This window comes from Rhinoderma darwinii, chromosome 13, assembly GCF_050947455.1.
Source record: "Rhinoderma darwinii isolate aRhiDar2 chromosome 13, aRhiDar2.hap1, whole genome shotgun sequence".
Classification (NCBI taxonomy): Eukaryota; Metazoa; Chordata; class Amphibia; order Anura; family Rhinodermatidae; genus Rhinoderma; species Rhinoderma darwinii.
In genome coordinates this window covers 44,756,882-44,780,642 of record NC_134699.1, presented here as the reverse complement: position 1 = coordinate 44,780,642, position 23,761 = coordinate 44,756,882, and the positions used below count along the sequence as shown (strand labels likewise).

The window sequence follows — 23,761 nt, the reverse complement described above, 5'->3', positions numbered from 1 at the left end:
CGCAAATCAGCTGTTTTGAAGGGGCCGCAGCACTCGTACGAGAGCTGCCTCCCCTTCATTTCACTACTCGCTCACACTGTGAATCGCCGACACCGATTCACAGTGTGACCGGAATGAAGTGACAGGAATGAAGGGGAGCAGCTCTCGTACGAGTGCTGCGGCCCCTTCAAAACAGCTGATTGGCGGGTCCCGGGAGTCAGACCCCGCCAGTCAGGGCTAACCTTACCTTCCTCTTCCTCTTCGGCCGCGGCGGGAGTTCTGTAGTCTCGATGCTGTGCGCGGCGGCATAGCGCTGTGACGTCATGCGCTGCGCACAGCGCTTGACGTCAGGACCTCCGCTGCGATCCGGAACCAGGAAGGTAAGTAAAGTATGTTACTATAGTAACAGGGGCCCGCGGCCCGAGTTACTATAGTAACTTTTTATTGATGTGGTGCGGGGGGCCGTGGGCCCCCCTGGCTTCGGGGCCCGGTCGCAATTGCGACCGCTGCGACCCCTATAGCTACGCCAGTGACTCTCGGCTAACTGCAGCGCAGATAAAACACACACACACTTTCTGGAGGTCAGATGTAAATCACCAGCTTCCTGCTCTCAGCTTCCGCGACTGCTGACACCTCAGCATGCTGAAATGCAGTCACCATCACTGACTGTTGGAGGGGGAGATGCTCTCTCCACCAGGATGTTATTAGTGTGTGACCTGCTTCTCTAAACTTTCCCTCAATTGATCTGTCCCTGCTCTACAGCCAGGCGGCTTTCAGCTGTTCACGGGGAAAAAAGAGCGGCATGTCATTTCTTGACGCATTTCTTTCTCTGACCTCCCATCGAAATCAATGGGAGGCAGAAAAAAAAACGCAAAACTAGCTTCCAAGCGTTTTTTGCTGCGTTTTTGCCTGCCATCCCCAATAACCCTGGGTGAAGAACAAAGTGAAAAACTGGTAAAAAAAAAGCGCAGTTTCCTGAGGGAATTTTGAAGCAGATTTTTTCTGCCTGTAACAATCTCTTTGTGAACTAGGCCTACAGGTTTCACAATCTGATCTTCAATCAGACCTTGCTTGCAATAGAGTAATACACATAGCTGTACGTGTGTGACCGTCTCCCAGGCCAACCAACAAAAGGGATAAATGCCGCTAGAATTGGCTAGACTCTCGGGCATTCCGATCAGCGGTTTCACTGGCTTTGTTGTACTTAAACATTTCAATCAACTAGAAGACTGTGTTCTAGAAATTATGCCAAGATGGGAAACTGGTACTAGGATGCAGTTTAGCTCAAATATGGGCTTTCTAGGATTGTTTAGTGTCATAGGATGAGCAAATAAATATATAGAAATATCTTAATACATAGAAAAGTCTTAATGAAGCTGACACCTAAAATTGTTTCCTCAAGAAACTGTTATAAAAGTAACTTGAAATCTCATCTAAAGGGCTAAAGAGGACATGTCCTCGGACATATCTATTTTAGTAAATATTTGATAACAATGTTGAAGCATCTTGTAAGCGGCTGATGCAGCCCCTTTATATTGAACTGTCTGCCCAGTGCAGCCTCCATGTTTGTTGGTACCTGCGTTCTGTGTGTCTCCCCCCCCCCCCCCCTGTGTGAGGTGATGTTTACACCTATTATCTGTTGCATGCCTGCCATGTTATGTGCAGCCACTAGGGGTCACTGCAGCATGAGTGAGATAGAGCTGCATGGCAGGAAACAGGAAGGAGTGGGTGTGTGTAGCAGAGAGTCAGAGAGGACTGCTGCAGCTTGGTAGAAAGTGAGTATGGCCTCCCAGCGCCTGAGCCTGGTAAGAAGCTGCAGGATGGAGGACCGCCATACAAGAGAGGGACTGTGGGGGAACAAGGAGGTTACCCTGTGAGTAGTTGGAGACGCCTAGGAGGAATTAGAAAGTGGCGTCCATGTTGGAGCATGCCCCAGAAGAGATAAGTGGGGAGATGTCTGCTGCCTGTGCTCCTGCATTATAAAGAAGAGGCCTGTCAATGGGTGAATTAATGTAAAGCAACTGGAATTATTTTGAGCGGTCCTTAAAGAGACGGTACCCGATTCAAAGACTTGGACTTAGAACTGTGTGAGCGTGTCACTCCATGGCCTGATACCGTTCTCTGGGTGTTGTGTGAACAGTACACGATGTGCACGTTGCACGTATGCAGCTGAGGGAGTCGGGATCCGTGAAGGTAGTGGTGTAGCAGCCACCGTGACCCACGGAGGCGCAGACCATTCCTCCAAAGTGACTGGTGCACCCTAGGCGTAGCAGGGCAGGCTGTGGGTAAAGGGTAGCCCCTCAGCGACCCGTAGCGGCACGATGGGAACAGGCTGCGGAGCCTGCAGTCACTTTGGCGCAGCCCGACTTTGTTAGAACTCCTGCAAAGTGGAGAGCCCAATCCCGTTTTAGGACCGCTCGTGTTGTTTGCCACTTGTTTAAATAAAACCAATTTAAACTGCTGCCCTCTGTGATTATTGATGAACCACCCCTTACAATCTTGTCTTAGAACTCTGCATTGTGTCGTTCCTCTGTTATTCCTCCTAGAAATGTATGAATAAATTGACAACTGGTAATAACCATTCCCCTTGTTAATAGTGTCTACTGTCAGCATTGATTGGACAGTGCCAGAGTGTGCTCCTACATGTCCCATAGACACGGGAGTGGTAACACCCAGTTGTTAATTTATTCATACATTTTCATGAAGAATAACGGATGATTGGCACAATAGAAAGTTCTAAGACCGGTTGTACCAGAATTGTTATTTTATGGAGAGTACAAGTGTTTACTAAAATGGATATGTCAGGAAAGATAGCAGATCCCCTTTAATTCCTTCCCGCACTGCTCTGTACATGTTGCCATAATATAAAGTCAACAACCCTCTGCAACTGCGATCAGAGATAACTTTAACACATCAGAAGCCGTGGTTTATAGCATATGTGGCATCTTAGTGGTTTGACAGAGGGAGGGGACTCTGTCAGTGTCTGTAGCATTTCAATATATAATGAAAGCAATCGGGATGGCAAATTCATCCACTATTGGGACAAAAAAGTTTCATAAAAAAGTTTAAAAAAAATTAAAAACATAGGAACCCTTCTTTTCTCATAAAAAAAAATGTTTTATTATGTAAAAGTATTCAAGATGAAACTATACATATTTGGTATTGTCGCAATTCCTCATTCCCGAAAGCCCAAAATAGGTTGTATCCTTAAGAGATTGAAGAGCACCTGTCACTGCCAATGTTACCTTATAATAAAATATTCTGAGGATTGCATAAAATTACGCCTCTGCTTCTTTAATTGTCCAATTTTGCCATTGCTCAAAGAATTTTATTTAGAGGCAAAAGAGTCAGGGGCTTGTCTGTCTGTGAATAAGTTTATAGTGTAGAGCTTAAAGGGAAGGTGTCATGATTTTGTTATTATTATATTGCTTTTAATATGATATTAACATAAATTTTATTTATATTTGTGTTCTCTTGTTCTACTTTTTACTGCGTTTTTACTTTTACTTCTCTATGGGGGCTGCCATTTTTTTAATCTCTGTATGTGTCGATTAATGGCCGCTCCCACACAGGTCAAAGTGAAGCTCGTTCGTAGAGTGAAATCCGGCGCCATTTTCATGTGGACCGGAAGCCGCTGCCGGACAGTAAGATGACGACTTCCGGCCGTGGCTTCCGGCCATATGTTCAACGAAGCGAAGGTGCAAGGAAGAGGAGCGTAGACCAGCGGAGGCGGCGGCAGGAGCAAGTAATTTATGTTCGTGTATGATGTGTGCATTATGTGCGTGTATGTTCATGTGATACTGTAAAGGATCTGCCAGGCACTACGTCTGTGGATACTCCCAGGGTTAATCAGTCGACACCTGAGGCCGGACCTCTTAGACTGACACCGGCTCCCACCAATCAGGGTGGCAGGCTCAGGAGTGGGAGAGCCTATCGCGGCCTTGTCCGGCGGAGTCAGCTCCGCCCCCTGTCCATTTATACCTGCCGTTTTCTCTTCCTCATTGCTTGTTATTCTTCTTGGATTCCTGGCCCCACTGCTGCCTTGCTCCAGCCTGCTTCTGCCGTGCTTCTGCCTTGCTTCAGTTCCCGCTTATCCTGCTTCGCTCTGCCCCTGGCTTGCTTCCTGCTCCGTGCTCTGCGTTTGTATACTCCACTACATCCTGATCCTGACTGGCTCGTTCACCACTCCGTTTCCTCACGGTGTTCCGTGGGCTACTGCCCCTTCCCTTGCTTGTTCCCTGCTTGTATCCCCTTGCACTTAGTCAGCGTAGGGACCGCCGCCAAGTTGTACCCCGTCGCCTAGGGCGGGTCGTTGCAAGTAGGCAGGGACAGGGCGGTGGGTAGATTAGGGCTCACTTGTTCCCTTCACCTCCTTCCTGCCATAACAGATACTGTCTGCTGAGCCCTGTATCTAATCCTCCTACACTATGCAGTCGCTCAGAAAATGGTGGCACACAGTGTAGGAGGTTTGAAGACATTCAAACCCTTCCTTCTACTGGCACTAGCCAGAAGAAGGAAGGGGGGATTGTGTGAGGACACTAGAGGAGAGTGTGTCCACCCCAAATTTGCAGCATAAATCAATGAGGTTGCTTTACCACAGTGACCATGCTGCAATTTTGGGAACTGCTCCCTCTAGTGGCCAGCACATGGAAATGTTATAAATTAGAATCTAATTAATAATATTTCCTGACTTGTGAAAAAATTTTAAAAATGGAAACAATGTGTAATCACTTAAATAATAATTGTTTAACTGAAAAAAATAAAATTCTAGCGACACATTCCCTTTTAAAGGGAATCTGTCAGCAGTTTTGACTTATCCCAAACCACTAACATCACACTAGATAGCTACTGTGGAAACCAGTGGAAACATACTTATGTTGCCAATCATAGTACTTGTATAACTCAGAAAATGTTGTTTCAATAGCCCACGAGCCGAATGCCAACGAGCGGGGAAGTGTCCTGCTGTAAACCCTCCCCAGCTCCTCCTATCTGCTGTTCATAGCCTGTTTTATTGTTCCTCAGCACGGCGTATGACACTAGGGACCAGTGGAGCCGTCAGTCAACAGCAGAGGGGGGGGAGTTGGGGAGGGTTTATAGTGACCGAAGTGATTTGTGTAAAAACATAAAACCAATATTTTCATGATGCAACTCTTTCTGAAGTTTTATCTATCCATTTTGTATGGGTCATCTATGGTCAGGTTGGAAGATTTCTGGGACCTAACCTTCTTATAACATGCAATGAGTAGCCTGTGACCAAAAGAGTTTTGAGCTGCAAATAAGTAAAGGGTCTGAGCAAAGCTTACATCTAGAATTGGCATTTCACCGACATATCCAAAATGGGTTATATTTGTTTCTAACATTTCTTGAAACTTTTATTGTCCAAAGTTTCAACTTAGTTTAAGATGAAGCTCCATGACTAAGAAGCACATATTAGTATCACAGTGATTCCCAAACATTGCTTTACTCCTATGTAAGCCTCAAATGATTTTGGTGTGGGGGGCAGGATTGCTGCATTATGTTCTTTTTGGAAATTGTTGACCATTTTGCCCACAACATATGGGGACATTTCTTGACTGAGATTAGCTTAGCTTGCTGTCAATACTATAATCATGGCAGATCTTGCCACTGATATCTTCCATGGAAACCTTGACAAGGTTCCAAAGAACACCAGCGTTTCATATCTATAATAGAAAATGTACTTACCCTTATTGCTGCGAACGTTGCAGACACTCAGAAGCAGCAGCAAAGCCCCCAAGATGTGAGGGAAGAACATCTCCCCACCTGCCAGATAAATAGGATGATTAGATTATATGTCCACATTACACAGCAAACCATTACACATACATTATCTTATAAAGCGGGCACAGAAACAGAACAAGGAGGAATTGTACTGTATGTCATGAGTTAAGCAACTACTTCAAGACAAGTCTGCCTTTTCCATGTGTCCCTTTTATAGTATAAAACAATGGGGTATCACTTGGACAAATATACTGTGTCCAATCACATCCCCTTTCTATTGACAAAATAGGAAAAAATGTCATCATTCAACTTTGGTCGAGAAACTGACGGCTTGTGGTAAAGACCTCCAGCCCAAGTGGGAAAAGGGTTAATGGGGTTGTCTGTGATGAAAAGTAGAGATTTACTGTAAGGCAATCATTTGCCTATAGAAAAAGTGTGTGGAATAACCAGCATGACTTTATTCCTGTTTTTAAGGGTATGGCTGTATGGGCTTCCTCTCGGCATTGTTAGTGCTGATTTATGATGATTTGAGGACTGAAGAATGTGACTATTGTTAATAGAATAACAGGGTACCCAGTCCGTCTAACTCAATATTGTAGGTTATTTGCACTGGACCTTTTGGAATTGAAATGTTCTTTAAATTTACTTGCACAGCCTGTCATTAGAATTTCAGAAGTCAACTGAAATAAATATAGTAGATACCGTAGTTCGCTAGTACTGTATCCGCTTCACATAAACATTCAAAGAGCATTTTGTACTGAAAAGAAATATATATTCCAATACATTTTTTATTGCATGAGGTCTTTCAATATTGTATTCAGCCACTTGTGAGTTATCTTGGTTTTCTATCACTATTTGTCGCAATTAAAGTGCTTATAGGGGTTGTCTCTCATATTTCCACAGACCCTGAATGGTATATAGTTCTGTTCTGCCTATGTGTTACTCTTCAGTGTAGTTCTAACATTCAAGAAACTGTGTTTTGGAGGTGGATTCCATAAACTTACTGTCTATTGGTGACAATTCAAGTGCTTCATCCAAAATATTATCAGAGATGTTTAAAAATGATTCTTAAGCATTTCAATTGGGGGTCCTGTATCTAAGACCACAAGGTAGACTTAGATACACGACCCCAGTAGACAGTTACATTGTCTTTTGCTCCGGCTGCAGCGGATGTCCTGACACTATCTCGCATCGTGACGTCATGCGCGGCGCACAGAGTGGTGACGTCATGATGCGAGAAGACGTCAGAACTTCCGCTGCGCTCGGGAAGGAGGAGAGTATAGTGTCATTACTGTAGTAACAGGGAACCGCGTATTTTATTACATTGGCCCCGTTACTATAGTAAGTTTTTATATACGTGGTGCTGGGGGCCGTGGCCCCCCTTGGCTTTGGTGCCCGGTCATAATTGTGACTGCTATAGCTGCACCTCTGAGTGTGGCAGTCGTTCGGGGATCTGCGGCACCGGGTCAAATATCCAGGGCTTGGGTTCTGAAGGCCCGATGCTAGTAACGCCCCTGCCTGGTTCTATGTGACAGTTCTATATCTCGTTTTATGTTTTGTTGTATGGTCCTCCTCCTTCTTAGGAGTTTTCCCACCTGCTAATAATAGGGTGTATATCCATGACTCCCAAGTGTTCCTGATTGTTCCAAATCCTGATGCTTGTCTTTGCTACTGAAATGTCCTTTTGTTGGGATATGATCAATTTTGTATTATTAAATACCAAATCAAGAACGTGTCTATCTGGTCCCTAACTGCAAATTAGCCTTTAGCTTATATATTATGTCATGATCTATTGCTAAGTCAGGGCAGAAGCTGCTTGGCCTAGAAGGTGCCGCACCACATGAGTACTTTTCTGCTGGGTAGCTCTTGTGTTACTTGTCTAGACTAGCTTCGTACGTCTTTTTTTTGTTTTTTTGTTGCATAGCTACAATAAAGCTTTGTTTCCAGGTGGTCTTGCTAAAATATTTTCTCCAGGAAATTATGTTTTTTGTTTTTATTTACTGCTCATTAATTGATAAATCCCTACAGAATAATGACAAATATTCAGTAAAAAATAAAAATGAATAATAATATATGCATACACTGTATATACACATACATACCCTGTTCAGCCATAACTTTAAAACCACTGACAGGGGCAGTGAATAACATTGGTTATGTTGATACAATGGCACTTGTCAAGAGGTGCGATATATTTTGCACTGCTGAAACTGCCTACAAGAGGCAGATGAGCATCAGAACAGGACCATGGATCAATGGAGGAAAGTGCCCTCGTCTGATAAGCCACATTTTATTTTACAGGTGGACGGCATGGTGCGTGTGTGTCACTTAACCGGGGAAGGAATGGCACCAGGATGCACTATAAAGGCGAGCCGGCAGAGGCAGTGTGATGCTCTGGATAATGTTCTTCTAGGAAACCTTGGGTTCTCGCATTCATGTGGATGTTACTTTTACACATACCACCTATTGTTGCAGACCTAGTGCACCCTTTCTTAGCAACAGTATTACTTAATGGAAGTGGTCTCCTTCAGCAGGATAATGCCCCCAGCCGTTCTGTAAAAATTGTTCAGGAATGGTTTGAGGAACGTGATAAAGAGTTCAAAGCCTTGATTTGGCCTCTAAATTCTCCAGATCTTAACGGTTCAGTGTCCATGCCCCAATGGGTCAGAACACTTTTGGTAGCAGGGGGGACCCACACAATATTAGGCAGGTATAATATATAGAAAAAAGAAGAAAGCAGCACAGCTCCAGTGGTGGGTATAACCCCTCCTAGGCTCAGGCGAAGAGCCCTCTGATAAACAGCAATCAAAAGACTTGAGGCAGCACTCCGAGGTGCTGCCTCAATTCTTTTGCTTGCTATATATTTATTAATATATATATATCTATATCTCACAAATACATGCACAAATCAATTGTTCTTTACACTTCATCATCGTATGCTACCTGTACAAGATAAAAAACAATGTACAGTATATAATTCACCTATAATAACCTCTCCATAATGTGAACCTTGGCATAACATCAATTGACCAGAGAATTAGCTAATTTGTGAATTCAAGGGTTGCACCCCTTCATAGTATTATCGATTTGATTTATGCCTTTTACATTAATGAGTCACATATACTTAAATGTATAAGCAGCAAATGCCAGACAGTCAGTGGAAAACCCTGTCCCCTAATTTTTTGCTGAGGCTGGCATTCCTGCTGGCAACTCAGAAGAACCACCGAGGTTTTTTGCTTCCTTAGTAACAAATAGTTACATAGTTGATAAGGTTGAAAAAAGACACAGGTCAATCAAGTCCAACCAATCCTACCGTGTAAATCCAGAGGAAGGCAAAACCGCCATGAGGTTGATGCCAATTTCTAATGTGGCCACTTCCTAGCAGTTGTAATAGAAACAGCTATTGTGGACCCGAGTAATACAGAATCACTTGTAATTGTAGCCTCTGCCAAAAATAAATCATAAAAAAAAGGAATAGGGCAGTCCAGTTAGCCTCGAAATTGCGAGGAAACTCACACTAACAATGGGAATGAGCATTGAAGGAAGGTCAGAACATTCATTCATTAACACTAAACCAGTCACTTCAATGCCTCTCCTGCAAAGTTACACTTATTAGGGCAGATACAGACGGACGTTGCGTTTTTGCGCGCGCAAACAACGCGGCGTTTTGCGCGCGCAAAAACCATTTGACAGCTGCGTGTGTCATCCGTGTATGATGCGCGGCTGCGTGATTTTCGCACAGCTGCCAACATAGAGATGCTTTTCTGTTTACATTCATCCTTTTGACAGCTGGTGCGCTGTTTCAGTCGGTTCGCACGGAAGTGCTTCCGTGCAACCTGCGTGGTTTTCACACACCCATTGAGTTCAATGGGTGCATGATGCGCGAAATACGCAGAGTTATTGAACCTGTCGCGCTTTTTGCGCAGCAGACAAACGCTGCGCAAAAAGCACGGACTGTCTGTACTGCCCCATAGACTTGTATTGGTCCATGCGTGCCGCGTGAAAACCACGCGGCCCGCACGGACCGAATACACGCTCGTGTGAATCCCCCCTTACTGTGATACCTCCTTAGTGATGACTGTTGTCAGACCTGCCTGCAGCCAGATTGATTTCTGTGTGCATGATGAAAGAGTAGTGGAGGTCAAGACGTTGCTTCATGGTTAATGCAGCCCCTAGGCATGAACCTAGATTTTTCATTATTAAAACGCCACTAGACTACAGCACATTTATTTTTTACCCCCCACTGTACCCCCCTATGTAGGGAGGATTATTGCCATATATCAGGCAATCTTGTTTTGAATATCCCAATTTTACTTTATCTTGTTTACTATGTCATCATGGACTTCTTGTGCTACAAAGACATTTCTGGCAATGCTGTGAACTAAATTTTGTTCCAAGAATTTGTTGGACTCTCATTCTCTGTGAAGTTTTACCTGTACTTCTTGTTTTATTAATCAAAAAATAAGCAGATATCTGGATTAGGTCAGTTCTGTCTACAGCATTAAGTGTGACCAGCCTATTTTAGGCCTTAATGACCAAGCAATTTTTACGTTTTTCCATCATCGAATTCTAAGAGCTATAACTTTTGTATTTTTGCGTCGCCATAGCTGTATAAGGTCTTGTTTTTTTGCGGGACAAGTGGCATTTATTAGCACCATTTTGGGGTACATATAATTTATTGATTACATTTTTTATTGCGGGGGGGGGGGGGGGGAATAGAAAAAAAACCCGCAATTTCGCCACTCTTTTTTTGTGCCTTAAATTTTGAAGTAAATGCAACATTTTGATCATTTTTTATCAAAATTTTTTAAGGCAGGATTCACAGAAAACAGCAATTCTTGCATTGTTTTTTATTTTATTTTTTACTGGTTAAATAATGCAATAACTTTATAGTTGGTCGTTACGGATGCTGCAATACCAAATAAGTGTAACTTTTTTTTATAGGAATAAAGCATTTTGTAAGCAAGATTGGAGGTTTTCTTCAGTGCACAGTTTGCCATATGTATGCACGACTGGAGCAGGAGTTCCAGGGTGAATACCTCTGTGGCAGATGTGAGCATGTTGTTCACCTGGAAGCTCGCATTAGAGATCTGGTGGAGCAAAATGCAACACTGAGGGCGAGAGACAATCTTGAGCGGAGCATGCTGCTTACTCAGCACGCAGTTAGTGGGGTAGATCTGGAGGGTGAAGACATGGGTCAGCAGGACCAGGCAAGTAGCTGGGTTAATGTAGTTAGGGGCAGTAGAAAAGGGTCCAAGAAAAGGTAGGCCAATCCTGTTTCTAATATTCCAAGCAAAATTGCCAAGTTGGGTGATGATGTGAGGGTGTCTGTATCAGAAATGGCAGCCCAAGTGGATACTGATCTTCCTACCAGTTGGGAGAACAGCCCAGCTAGTCGTTGGTGGGATGGTAATGCAGGTAAGGCAAGACAATTGGTAGTTGTAGGGGATTCTATAATCAGGAAGACGGATAGAATAATTTGTCGCCAAGACCGACTCAACCGAATGGTTTGCTGTCTCCCTGGTGCCAGGGTTCAGCAATATGATCGGCGCTGTAATGTAGATTACAGCAGTGTTTTTTATTTAGAAAAACGATCATTTTTGACGGAGTTATGACCTATATTAGCTTTATGCTATTGAGTTTCTTAATGAACAACTGGGCGTGTTATACTTTTTGGCCAAGTGGGCGTTGTACAGAGGAGTGTATGACGCTGACCAATCAGCGTCATACACTTCTCATTTACACAGCACATAGAGATATAGCTATATCGCTTTGTGCAGCCACATAAACACACTATAACGTTACTGCAGTGTCCTGACAATGAATATACATTACCTCCAGCCAGGACGTGATGTGTATTCAGAATCCTGTCACTTTGCTAATTCAATCCCGACACTACAGCACAGGAAGCGTAATCTCGCGGGATTACGCTGTAAACTGCCATTTCAAACTAGATTACGCTTGCTGTGCTGTAGTGTCAGGATTGTATTAGCAAAGTGTCTTTTCTAAATAAAAAAGTGTAATTTCTAAATAAAAACACTGCTGTAATCTACATTACAGCGCCGATCACATCATGTACAATGTAGGCCACTTATAATGTGGTGACAGAGCCTCTTTAAGATTGATGTGACTAAAACTACCTGACCTACTTCTAACTGCCTACTCCCAATATGCAAGCCCTTGCCGTTACTTGTTGTTCTCTAGACCTCAGCCTGACCAGGGACTATAACTATACTATAAAGTATATAAAATTGTAAAAGGGGTGTTAAAGGTTTTTTTTGTGTTTTGTTTAGCTCTATCGAAATCCCACTTTTGTGGTTTGGAGCACCGGCTTTGTTTATATTTTATGTTATTTGAACCCAGACCGACGGGTGATTCCATTGCTGCCTAATCAACTTTAGACCTATCTATCTCTGAAATGTATTACATTTTCTCAGTTAACTATTGAAGTCTGTTGTAAACACCTTAAAATGGTTGCTTTTTTTAGGGAACCCATACTCAAATACTCTATAGGAATCCTTCATATGAGACCTCCATTGCTACAACGAGTATCTTTTTCTCCCTGGAGTATGCGGTACATCAGTGCATTATACTGACAGTCCATTCATTTTAATAGGTACCATGTACTGAGATTGCCTGTCTTGTACCGCTTCACCCTATGGATTGGTGAGTGACCTCAATGTATGTAAAGTACAGGTCATTGTATTTGCCTGGATTAGTGACTAGCAGTAAACATGCACAGATCAATACTGTAGTCAACTTCATTTCACTGTCCTCTTTGGTGTTCATTTCACATACCAGCACTTGCTGGTGTGATTGTTTATTCATGGATTAGAACAATGTACCCAGTATAATGAACAATACTGCCAGTTGTAAATGCTGCTTATAACAAGGATTGTTGTGACAGACCTGAAAGATATTTCCCTGTTATGGGATAGTCACTTACTACCTAATGACAAGAGCCCTTTAACCCGTTAGTGACTACCCATAGGAGTTTGTACGAAGGTCACTAACGGGCTTTATGCTGATGCATTGGCCATTTTACGGCGCTGCATCAGAATAAAGCAGCGCCACCTGGAGCAGTAAAAGCTCCCTGCTCTCATCTACCGGAGGTAGCCAAGGGCTTGGAGCAGACCTGCTCGAGTGGGCGGGATCTAAATATTTTTTTTTTTATAAAAAGTGATCAAAAATTTGCGTGTACTCCAAAATGGTACCAATAAAAATCTACAAGTCGTCCCACAAAAAAAGCACTCATACAGATGCATCAGTGAAAAAAATTACAAGTTATGGCTCTTAAAATGGCAACACAAAAACAAATAATTTGGGAAAAAAATGTCTTTACTGTGTAAACGTAGTAAAGTATAAAAAAAAAACTATATAAATTTGGTATGGTCGCATTCGTAACGACCTGCTGAATAAAGTTATTATGTTATTTATACCACACGGTGAATGGCGTACATTTAAGATGCAAAAAAAGAGAGGCAGAATTGCTGTCCCCCCCCCCCCCAAAAAAAAAATTTACCCTAAAATGGTGCTGTTAAAAAATACAACTTGTCCTTATACAGCTATATCGACGGAAAAATAAAAAAGTTATAGCTCTTTGAATGCGACAATGGAAAAACAAACAAAATACCGTGGTCATTAAGGCCTAAAATAGGCTGCTCACTAAGGGTTTAACCCTTGGCGACATACAATGTACTATTACGTTGTTGTCACCAAGGTCTTAAGGTACATTGTGTTGCTGATGCGGGCTCCGAAGCTGAACCTGCACTGTCGCCAGCATGTGTCAGCTGTATATTACCCTAGCCTCTGATCCGACCGATTAAACCCTTAAATGCAGCGATCAAAAGTGAGCGCTGCATCTATGGGGTTTACCAGCAGATCAGAACCCAGCAATGTAATCGCGGGGTTCCGATAGCTGCTTTGGCAGACCGGAGGCCTAACATTAGCCTCCTGTCTGCCAAGTACGGAAGCCTGTTAGGTCCCTCTCAGAGGCGGTGTCCAAAAGGCTTCTGTCCCCAGAAACAAGATGCGCAGGCTCAGAAGCTGAGCTTGCGACATCAGCCGCCGATGTCAGCTGTATATTACAGCTGACACTGTGCTGTACCAGCAGGGAACAAAGCTAGCTCCGATCCCTCCCATTAACCCCTAGATGCCGCGATCAATAGCGATCGCGGCATCTTAGGGCGGGTTCACACATGGCGGAATTGCACTTAAATTCCGCTGCGGACACTCCGCAGCGTTAATCCGCAGCGGAGCCGTTTCTACATTGACTTTCACTTTAATTTAGCAGTGTTCGTTTACACGATGCGTACAATTCCGCTGCGGAGCATAGGCTGCGGAGCGGAATTTGGTGTCCGCAGCATGCTCTGTCTGTTGCGGAGCAGTGGCGGACTCATGGCGGAATTTCTCCATTGACTTCAATGGAGATTCAAAGTTCCGCAATGAAGTCCGCAGCTGTCATGCACATGTCATGTGTGCTGCGGATGCGTCTTGCTTTTTTTACTTGACATTTCTTCATTCTGGCTGGACCTATGTATTTCTAGGTCTACAGCCAGACTGAGGAAGTCAATGGGGCTCCCGTAATGACGGGAGCGTTGCTAGGAGACGTCTGTAAATAGTCACTGTCCAGGGTGCTGAAAGAGTTACGCGATCGGCAGTAACTGTTTCTGCACCCGGGACAGTGACTACCGATCCCAATATACATGTATCTGTAAAAAAAAATGAAGTTCGTACTTACCGAGAACTCCCTGTTTCTGTCTCCAGTCCGGCCTCCCAGGATGACGTTTCAGTGTAAGTGACGGCTGCAGCCAATCACAGGCCAAGCACAGGCTGCAGCGGTCACATGGACTGCCGCGTCATCCAGGGAGGTCGGGCTGGATGCCGAAGGAGGGACGCGTCATAAAGACAACGGGCGGTAAGTATGAATTTCTTTTACTTTCACTAGGGAAAGTGCTGTCCCTTCTCTCTATCCTGCACTGATAGGGAGAAGGGAAGCACTTTTCCCGCAGTCCGCAGCAGCTAGTCCGCATCAATTTTCTGCACATTTTGTGCAGATCCGCAGCCGTAATCCGCAACCCGGATTAGGTGCGGCATTGATGCGGACAGTTGCGGAGGAATTCCGCCATGTGTGGTCATGCCCTTAGTGATTTGAAGCCGCTCAGAATCGCTGCGATGTGATCGATGTGATCGCAGGGTTGCAGTCCTAACAATGGCCTCCTGGTCTGCCACGTATGGAAGCCCATTAGGCCCCTCCCAGCTATTTTTTGGTCACCACCCCTCACATAACATAGAATAAAAAGTGATCAAAACTCACATGTACCCTAAAATCGTACCAATAAAAACTACAACCCATCCCACAAAAATCAAGCTCTTTCACAGCTTTTTTTGATGAAAAATAAAAAAGTTATGACTCTCAGAATATGGTGGCACAAAAAATAATTTATTTATTTTTTAAAAAGTGATTTTATTCTGCAAACGCTGAAAAACATAAAGAAAACGATATACATTTGGTATCGCCGTAATCGTATCGAGCTGCAGATTAAAGTAAAATGTCATTTATAGCCTGCAGTGAACACTGTAAAAAAAAAAAAAAAAGCATTGTCAGAATTACTTGTTTTTGGTCTCCTTGCTTGCCAAGAAATGAAATAAAAAGTGATAAAATAAACAAATAAATCGCATGTACCCCAAAATGGTACCAATGAAAACTACATATTGTCTCACAAGAATAAGCCCTCACACAGCTCCGGTGGAGAAAAAATAAAGAAGTTCTGGCTCTCAGACGATGACAACGCAAAATGTGCAGAGTATTCCAAAAGCGGATAAGATTAGGCACAATTTATCAGTGCGACACTGGCCACACATCTATGAATTATTATTTACTGCATTATTATACCCTCTTATTATGCCCTTATGTACTCCCCACAGCTTACATATGCCACCACATTCTAAACTGAAATACCAGCAAAGCCCCAAACAAAACTAGCACTAAGCAAAATCTGCGCTCCCAAAGCCAAATGGCGCTAACTCTGTTCTGAGCCCTACAGCGTGCCCAAACAGCAGTTTACATCCACATATATGGGCATCGCCATACCCGGGAGAACCTTAACATTTTATGAGGTATTTGTCTTCAGTGGCACAAACTGGGCACAATATATTGTGCACTAAAATGGCATATCAGTGGAAAATTGCAATTTTTACTTTGCACCATGCGCTAAGCATTCATTTTGAATGAGAAAAACATGTGGGTTCAAATTGCTCACTACACCCCTTAATATGCCCTACAGGGTGTCGTTTCCAAGATAGGGGTCACTACTTGGGGTTTGTTTTACTATTTGACCTCAGAGGCCTGGAATAGTGGGCCAATGCTGTGAAAATCACCAAAATAGGCTTCAAATGCGCATGGTGCTCTTCAATTATGAGCTCTGTCATATGTCCAGTTAAATGATAAATGCCTTGAGGGGTGTCGTTTCTAAAATGGGGTCACTTGCAAATGCGACATGGCGCCCAAAAATGAAATCAGCATGCCAAATAGCGCTCCTGCCTTTCGGAGCCCTGCTGTGTTTCTAAACATTAGTTTATGACCACGTGGGGTATTGCCGTACTTGGGAAAAATTGCTTTTCAGATATTGGGTGACTTTTTCCCCTTTATCCCTTGTGGAAATGAAAAAATTAAACCTCTTATTGTAAAAGAAAGTTGATATTTTCACTGCCTAATTCCACTAAATTTAGCAAAATAACGTGGGGCCTAAATGCTCACTATACCCCTCAATAAATTCCTTGAGGGCTTTAGTTTCCAAAATGGGGTCACTTTTGGGAGGTTTCCACTGTTCTTGTCCCTCAGGGGCTTTGCAAATGGGACATGGCACCGAAAACCATTTCAGAAAAATTTGACCGCCAGAAGCAAAATGGCGCTCCTTCCCTTCTGAGGGCTGCTGTGTGTTCAAACATAAGTTTATGACTACATGTGTGGTATTTCCGTAATCGGGAGAAGATGCTTTACAAATTTGGGGTGTTTTTCAAAGAAATTTAGCAAAAAAACTGTGGGATCCAAATACTCACTATGCCCCTAGATTAATTCCTTGGGGGTGTGGTTTCCAAAATGGTATCTTTTTGACGGTTTTTCCCATATTTTCACACCCCAAAACCTTTTCAAACCTGCCATGGTGCCTAAATCATTTTATAATAGGACAGTTGAAAATCCACTAGGTGCTCCTTTGCTTCTGAGGCTGTTGTTTCAATCTATTAGCAAACTAGGGCCACATGTGGGATATTTCTAAAAACTGCAGAATCTGGGCAATAAATATATAGTTGCATTTCTCTGGTAAAATCTTTTGTGTTACAGGAAAAAATTTATTACAAATAAATTTCGGCAAAAAAAAAAATGAAATTTGTAAATTTCGGCTTGCTGTCAATGAACGACTGACAGATCTAATACATTGCACTGCATAGGTAGTGAAATGTATTAGAAAATAAATCAGACAGTTGGACATTCAAGTGCTCTAGTGGGACTAAAACAAAGTGTAAAAAAAAGTGAGAAAAAGTTGTTCAAATTATAATAAAAGCTTTAAGTTATAAAATAAAACACAATCGCTCTTTTTCCCTTATCAAGTGATTTATTATTGAAAATAAATAAATAAACCATACATATTTGGCATCCCCACGTCCATAACAACCTGAACTATAAAAATATTGTTATTTATTCCACGCGGTGAATGGCGTAAAAAAAGAACGTAAAAACAATGCAAGAATTTCTGTTTTTTGGTCACTTTGACCTACAAAAAATGGAATAAAAAGTGATCAAAAAGTCGCATGTATCCAAAAATGGTGACCGAAAAATGGCGACAGAAAAAATACATTTACAAATGTAGTATTATTGTGCAAAAAGTTGTAAAACATAAAAAAGTCCTATAAATTTGGTATCGCTGGAATCGTACTGAACCGCAGAGTAAAGTTAACAAGTAATTTATAAAGCATGGTGAACGCTGTATAAAAAAAACTATGCCAGAATTGCTGTTTTTTTGGTCACTTTGGCTCCCAAAAGATAGGATAAGGGTAAGGCCACACGGTGCAGTCACGGTGCGTTTATGTTGCGTTTTTAAACTGCAGCAAGTCATTTTTCAATAGAAGTCAATAGTGAAATTATTGTTATGGACAAACTGCTGCTATTATATTACAATGTGTTTTATGTGCAGTTAACTGCATCTTCATAATATCCGACTACATGTGGTTAATGACCGCACGCCAAAGTTGTTGCTGAACTGCTGCATTTTTGCTAAGTTCTGCAATGTATTGTAATGAACTATATACAGGAAGCACCTAACAAACTTCAACATGGGTGAAAACTATGTCCATCAATTATTTCCTTTAAAAACGCAACAGAACTGCAGCATTACAGAGACAAAAAACGCATGCAGTTGACCGCATGCGGTTTTCAAACGCAACAAAACCGCATCAACGACGCACTGTGTGGCCTTACCGTAAAAGTGATCAAAAAGTCGCATGTACCCCAAAAAGGTACCAATAATAACAACAGCTCATCTAGCAAAAAACAGCCCTCATACCACTACATCTATGAAAAATAAAATTAGTTAAGGCTCCAATAAGTCAGGAAAGTAAAAATATGCAGTTGTGCAGGTCCGAAGGGAACATTTCTTCTGTTTCAAAAAGCGTTTTATCAAGGCCCTAAAATTAGGGAGCCAGGAAGGGTAGGGCCCAAACATATCTGCTGGAAGCAACGGTGCCCGTATTATACCAGGACAACACTTTCCCAGCAAAATTCCCCAAACTGCAAAGGTCGGAGTGTGTACCAAAAGGGGGATAAGAAAAGGACACCATTTATCAGTGCAACACTGACCTGTGCATAAAGGATTGTTTCCCAGCTTAACACATATCTATGGATTATTTTATTGTTTTTTTTACCCCATTATTATACCACTTACTATGCCCCTAATGTACTCTGCCCAGCTTGCATGTACCCCCAAATTATATTTGAAAACAGTAGCAATACTCAAACAAAATTACTACCAAGCAAAATCCAATGGATCCCTTCTGAGTCCTACAGCGTGCCCAAACAGCTGTTTACTTTGACATATGTGGCATCGACATACCCGGGAAAACCCTTTTAACAATTTTTGGGTGTGTGTCTCCAGTGGTACAAGCTGGGCACGCCATATTTGCCACTGAAATGTCATATCTAGGGAAATATTTACATTTTTACCTTGCACCATCCACAGCGCATTCATTTATGGAAAAGAACTGTGGTGTCAAAATGCTCATTACACCCCTCAATAAATGCCTTGAGTGGTGTAGTTTTCAAAATGGGGGCACTTCTCAGGGGTTTCTTTTACATCAGAGCCTCTTCAATTGTGAACCAATACAGTAAGTAAATCGCCAAATTATGCCTCAATTTTGCACGGTACTCTTTCACTCCTGACCCTGTTTGAATGTCCAGGCAAAAGATTAGGGCCGCATGTAGGGTGTTTCTAAAACCCAGAAACACAGCATAATATTTAGAGAGCTGTCTTTTTATGGTGGCACAAGCTGGGCACCACCTATTGCCATATCTATGGAAAAATTGCCATTTTCACTCTGCAACATCAAATGCACACTCATTTCTGGAAAACACCAGTGGGGTTAACATGTTCACACCTTGAGGGTGTAGTTTCCAAAATGGGGTCACTCCTGGGGTTTCCACCTCTTTGGTCCCACAGGGGCTTTGCAAATGCGCCTGTTAGGAAACGTCCGTCTCTTTATGATTACTAGTCTAGCTTGGGGGCGGTTCTGGTTTTAGTTGTTGAGCCTATTCCACTACTCTGTCTTTCTTCCTATCAGATTGAAGGGTTGAGTAATTAAATCTGGGTTGGTACTGTTTGCTTGTGATTTTCCTGGTTTCCATGTGTTTGATCAAGCTATACTATAGCTGACTATACCCTGTATCTTTGAATATTTGCACTTTTTGGAACTGGACTTCTGCTCGTTTATGGATTACCCTTTGTTACCGATTTGGACTTTCTGCTCCCGGCTGGTTTTCACCTCCTACAATCTCTTATATCCACTGGCTTTATGATTTGGACTTTCTGTTTACCCTGTCTTGTTTTCTTCTCTGGTATTGCCTGCATTGCACCTCTTATCCAACATCGAACTCTGTTAAAACAACCTGGGTTCCATGCTGCAAAATCCAAACTGCCTTGCGGTGGGCTCTGGCGAAAACCATAGAGTAGCCTTAGATTCTGTTGATCAGAGTTGTGACGGATTTGGGGTTGCGGATTTATTTGCACGCTCCTTGAAACATTATATTAAAGACAGTCTCCGCAAGGGTCATATTCGTCCATCTACTTCTCCGGTGGTGCAGGTTTTTTCTTTGTTGAAAAGAAAGATGGTGGTTTAAGACCCTGTATCGACTACCATGAACTCAATAAGATTACCGTTAAGAATCAGTATGTCACGATCTGTGGGTATTGTGGACCCACTGGGCCATACCGCCTTGACGGTATGGCAGCTGGCCAACAGGGTACAAGTCAAAGTCTATAGTTCGTATAGGTGTACCTGTGGTAACTTCAGACAGTTGCAGGATAGGCTCAGATGGCACCATGGCAGCAAGCAGACACCAGGCGTGGTGTAACGAGACTCCACACAACACGACTCCAACTCTACACAGCACTGGAACAAGATAGCACGGGATACAGGGTACAGGTAGCAGGAACGGTAACTCTAGAACTGGAAAACACTCAAGGGATCATTTGCAAAGACAGACATGGGTAGGTACAAACAACGCTCAGGCAATGAAGGAAGAGGCGGGGCCCTTCTTATAGTCCAGGGATCTGGGAGCAATCAGCTCAAATCTAAAACATGTGTATGCTCCGGCTCATTGAGGCCGGGAAAGAGCTAGAGCGCTCACCCTAGTGGTCACTGCAGGACAGGACGGCTGCATGTGCTGGCATCTCTGGGGAGGACGACATCTGCAGGATGATAGGTGTAACGTTCGTGGTCGCTGACCACAAACTTCTTCCATCCAGTCGACACCCTTCTCTCCAGAGATGTCTGCACATACAGCCGTCCTGTTCCACAGTGACCAGCAGGGTGCGCTCGCAAGCTCAGTCCAGACTTCAGAAGCCAAAGCGCACACAGGTGGGAGATTGAGCTGATTGCTCCCAGAGCACCCTGGGCTATAAAAAGGGCCCAGCCCCTTCCTCCCATGCCTGAGCGTTGTTGTCATACCCAAAGTTTGTCTATGCAAATGGTCTCCTAGTGTCTTTCAGTTCCCAGTGTTTCCCGTACCTGTATCCTATATACTGTACTATCCTGGTCAAGTGCCGTGCTGAGCTGTAGTCATGCTGTGCTGCATATCACGCCTGTCCTGCTACACTACGCCTGACGTCTGCCTGCTGCCTAGTCCCAGCCGAGCCTGCCTTGCTACTGTCCGAGCTGCCACTGCTAACCTATAAGAACTATATAGACTGTTACCTGCGCCCTGTTGGCCAGCTGCCATACCGCCAAGGTGGTACGGCCCAGTGGGTCCACGAACCCAATGTGACAATAGGAGACTGTGACCGTGGACGTTACGCAGTATCCTCTTCCACTCATCCCAGACCTGTTTAAGCAGATCTCAGAAGCCAGGTGGTTTTCTAAACTGGATTTACACGGGGCCTACAATTTGGTAAATATAGGCAGAGGGGATGAGTGGGAGACAGCATTTAATACTCCAGATGGTCATTATGAGTATTTGGTCATGCCTTTTGGTTTAAGTAATGCTCCAGCGGTTTTTCAGAACCTGGTTAATGATATTTTTAGAAATTTTATTGGACACTTTGTGGTTGTGTATCTGGACGATATTCTTGTGTTTTCTTTTGATCCTCTCATGTTTAACACTTAAGATCTATCCTTCAAGTGCTGAGGGAAAATTGACTTTACGCGAAATTTGAAAAATTTATTTTTGGAGTTCAGGAAGTTATTTTCTTATGGTATGTTCTTTCTCCTCATTTTTCTTTTTAATTAATTGGAAATTCTTCGGGTTCAATTGAACCTGAGCCCAAACTGTGCACAGTTTATTTGATACAAGTTCCACCTTAGGGTTATCACTAGAGGAAGCGGAAAATGAACCAAAACGAGGATGAAAACCATAATTACAGAAACACGGAGAGGTATCAAGAGAAACATGGTATAGCAAATTCCGCTAATGGAAGATACGAGGCCCATTCAGTCTGGTTATCAGCAATATAACACCTAAGATACTGTTCCAAACTTTGATTAAAGCGCTCTGTTTTACCATTAGTCTCAGGGTGAAATGCCGAAGAGAAAGATAACTGTACACCAAGTTTCTTACTGAAAGCTCTCCAAAAGTTAGTCACAAATTGTGCACCTCTATCAGAGACAATATTTTCCGGAATACCATGCAGACGAACCACTTGATGAATAAATAATTTAGACAGAGTTTTGTAATCGGGTGGTTGAGGCAATGGAATGAAATGACACATTTTACTGAAACATTTTTCGTGACCTCCTCTATGTCTGTGTTGTGGTGTATCTCGATGATATCTTGATTTTTTCCCCAGATCTTGTGACTCATCAGGGCCATGTCCGCCAGGTGTTGCTTAGATTAAGAGAGAATCATCTTTACGCCAAGTTGGAGAAGTGCGAGTTCCAAGAGAAGTCTCTACCCTTCCTGGGCTACATCATCTCTGATCAAGGTCTCAAGATGGACCCTGAAAAGGTCAAGGCTGTCCTGGAGTGGAGTGGCCACGTCCTGGAGTGGCCACGTACCCAAGGCTTAAGGGCCATACAACGCTTCCTGGGATTCGCCAACTTCTGCAGACTGTTCATTCCCAACTTCTCTTCTCTGACAGCCCCCATCTCCACCCTCACTAAGAAGGGTATGAATGACAAGGTATGGACTCCAGAGGAAATCGCATTTGAAACCTTAAAAAAGGCCTTCATGTCTGCCTCCATTCTGCACCATCCTGATGTATCCCTACAGTTTTCATTAGAGGTGGACGCCTCCTCTGTTGGTGCCGGTGCACTATTGTTCCAGAGGGGTTCGAAAGGCAAGACTGTGGTATGTGGTTCCTACTCCAAGCTGTTTTCTTCTGCAGAGCGCAACTACTCGATTGGAGATCGGGAGTTACTGGCCATCAAGCTGGCTCTGCAGGAGTGGAGACACCTACTGGAGGGCGCAGCTCATCCTATCCTGGTCTTCACGGACCACAAGAACTTGACCTACCTACAGACGGCTCAACGGCTGAACCCTCGTCAAGTCAGATGGTCATTGTTTTTTGCACGGTTCCGGTTCGAACTCCACTACCCACCTGCCAACAAGAATGTGAGGGCCGATGCCTTGTCTAGGTCATTTGAGACAGAGGACACTGTGGACTCCCCACAGAATATTATCGATCCTTCCTGCATCTACTCTGTCAACCCTCTGCAGGTCAGAGACATTCCTCCAGGAAAAACTTTCGTACGGCCGGCAGACAGAGGAAGAATCCTTCGCTGGGGTCACAGTTCCAAGCTGGCAGGACATGCAGAAAGACCCGAGACCTAATTGCCCGTCAGTTCTCGTGGGCCACGCTGCACAAAGATGTCATGGACTTTGTCTCCTCCTGTACGGTGTGTGCAGCCAACAAAGTTGCCCACTCTAGACCAGCCGGTCTGCTCCAACCACTGCCTGTGCCCGATGCCCCCTGGTGGCATATTGCTATGGATTTTGTTACAGATCTGCCTCTCTCTGCAGGATGCAGTGTGATCTGGGTGGTGGTGGATCGTTTTTCTAAAATGGCTCGTTTTGTTCCCCTGACTGGTCTGCCTTCTGCCACTCGACTGGCTGATCTCTTCATGCAACACATCTTCCGTCTGCATGGATTACCTCTGCATATTGTCTCGGATCGAGGGGTCCAGTTCACCTCTAAGTTCTGGAGAGGACTCTGCGGCCTACTCGGTGTAAAGTTGGACTTCTCCTCAGCTTACCACCCTCAGTCCAATGGACAAGTTGAGAGGATTAACCAAATTATGGAGAACTACCTGCGGCACTTTGTCTCCAGAAGACATGATG

General features: G+C 43.5%; 1 protein-coding gene across 3 annotated transcripts in view; it reads right to left on the bottom strand.

The window, feature by feature from the left end:
* ITGB4 (integrin subunit beta 4) overlaps nt 1-23,761 on the bottom strand; it is a 121,745-nt gene that overhangs the window by 68,615 nt on the left and 29,369 nt on the right. For all 3 annotated transcript variants that reach the window (XM_075845877.1, XM_075845875.1, XM_075845876.1), the window contains exon 2: nt 5,683-5,760. In XM_075845877.1, coding sequence (XP_075701992.1) covers nt 5,683-5,760 — 78 coding nt within the window. The remainder of the gene's footprint in view (nt 1-5,682; nt 5,761-23,761) is intronic.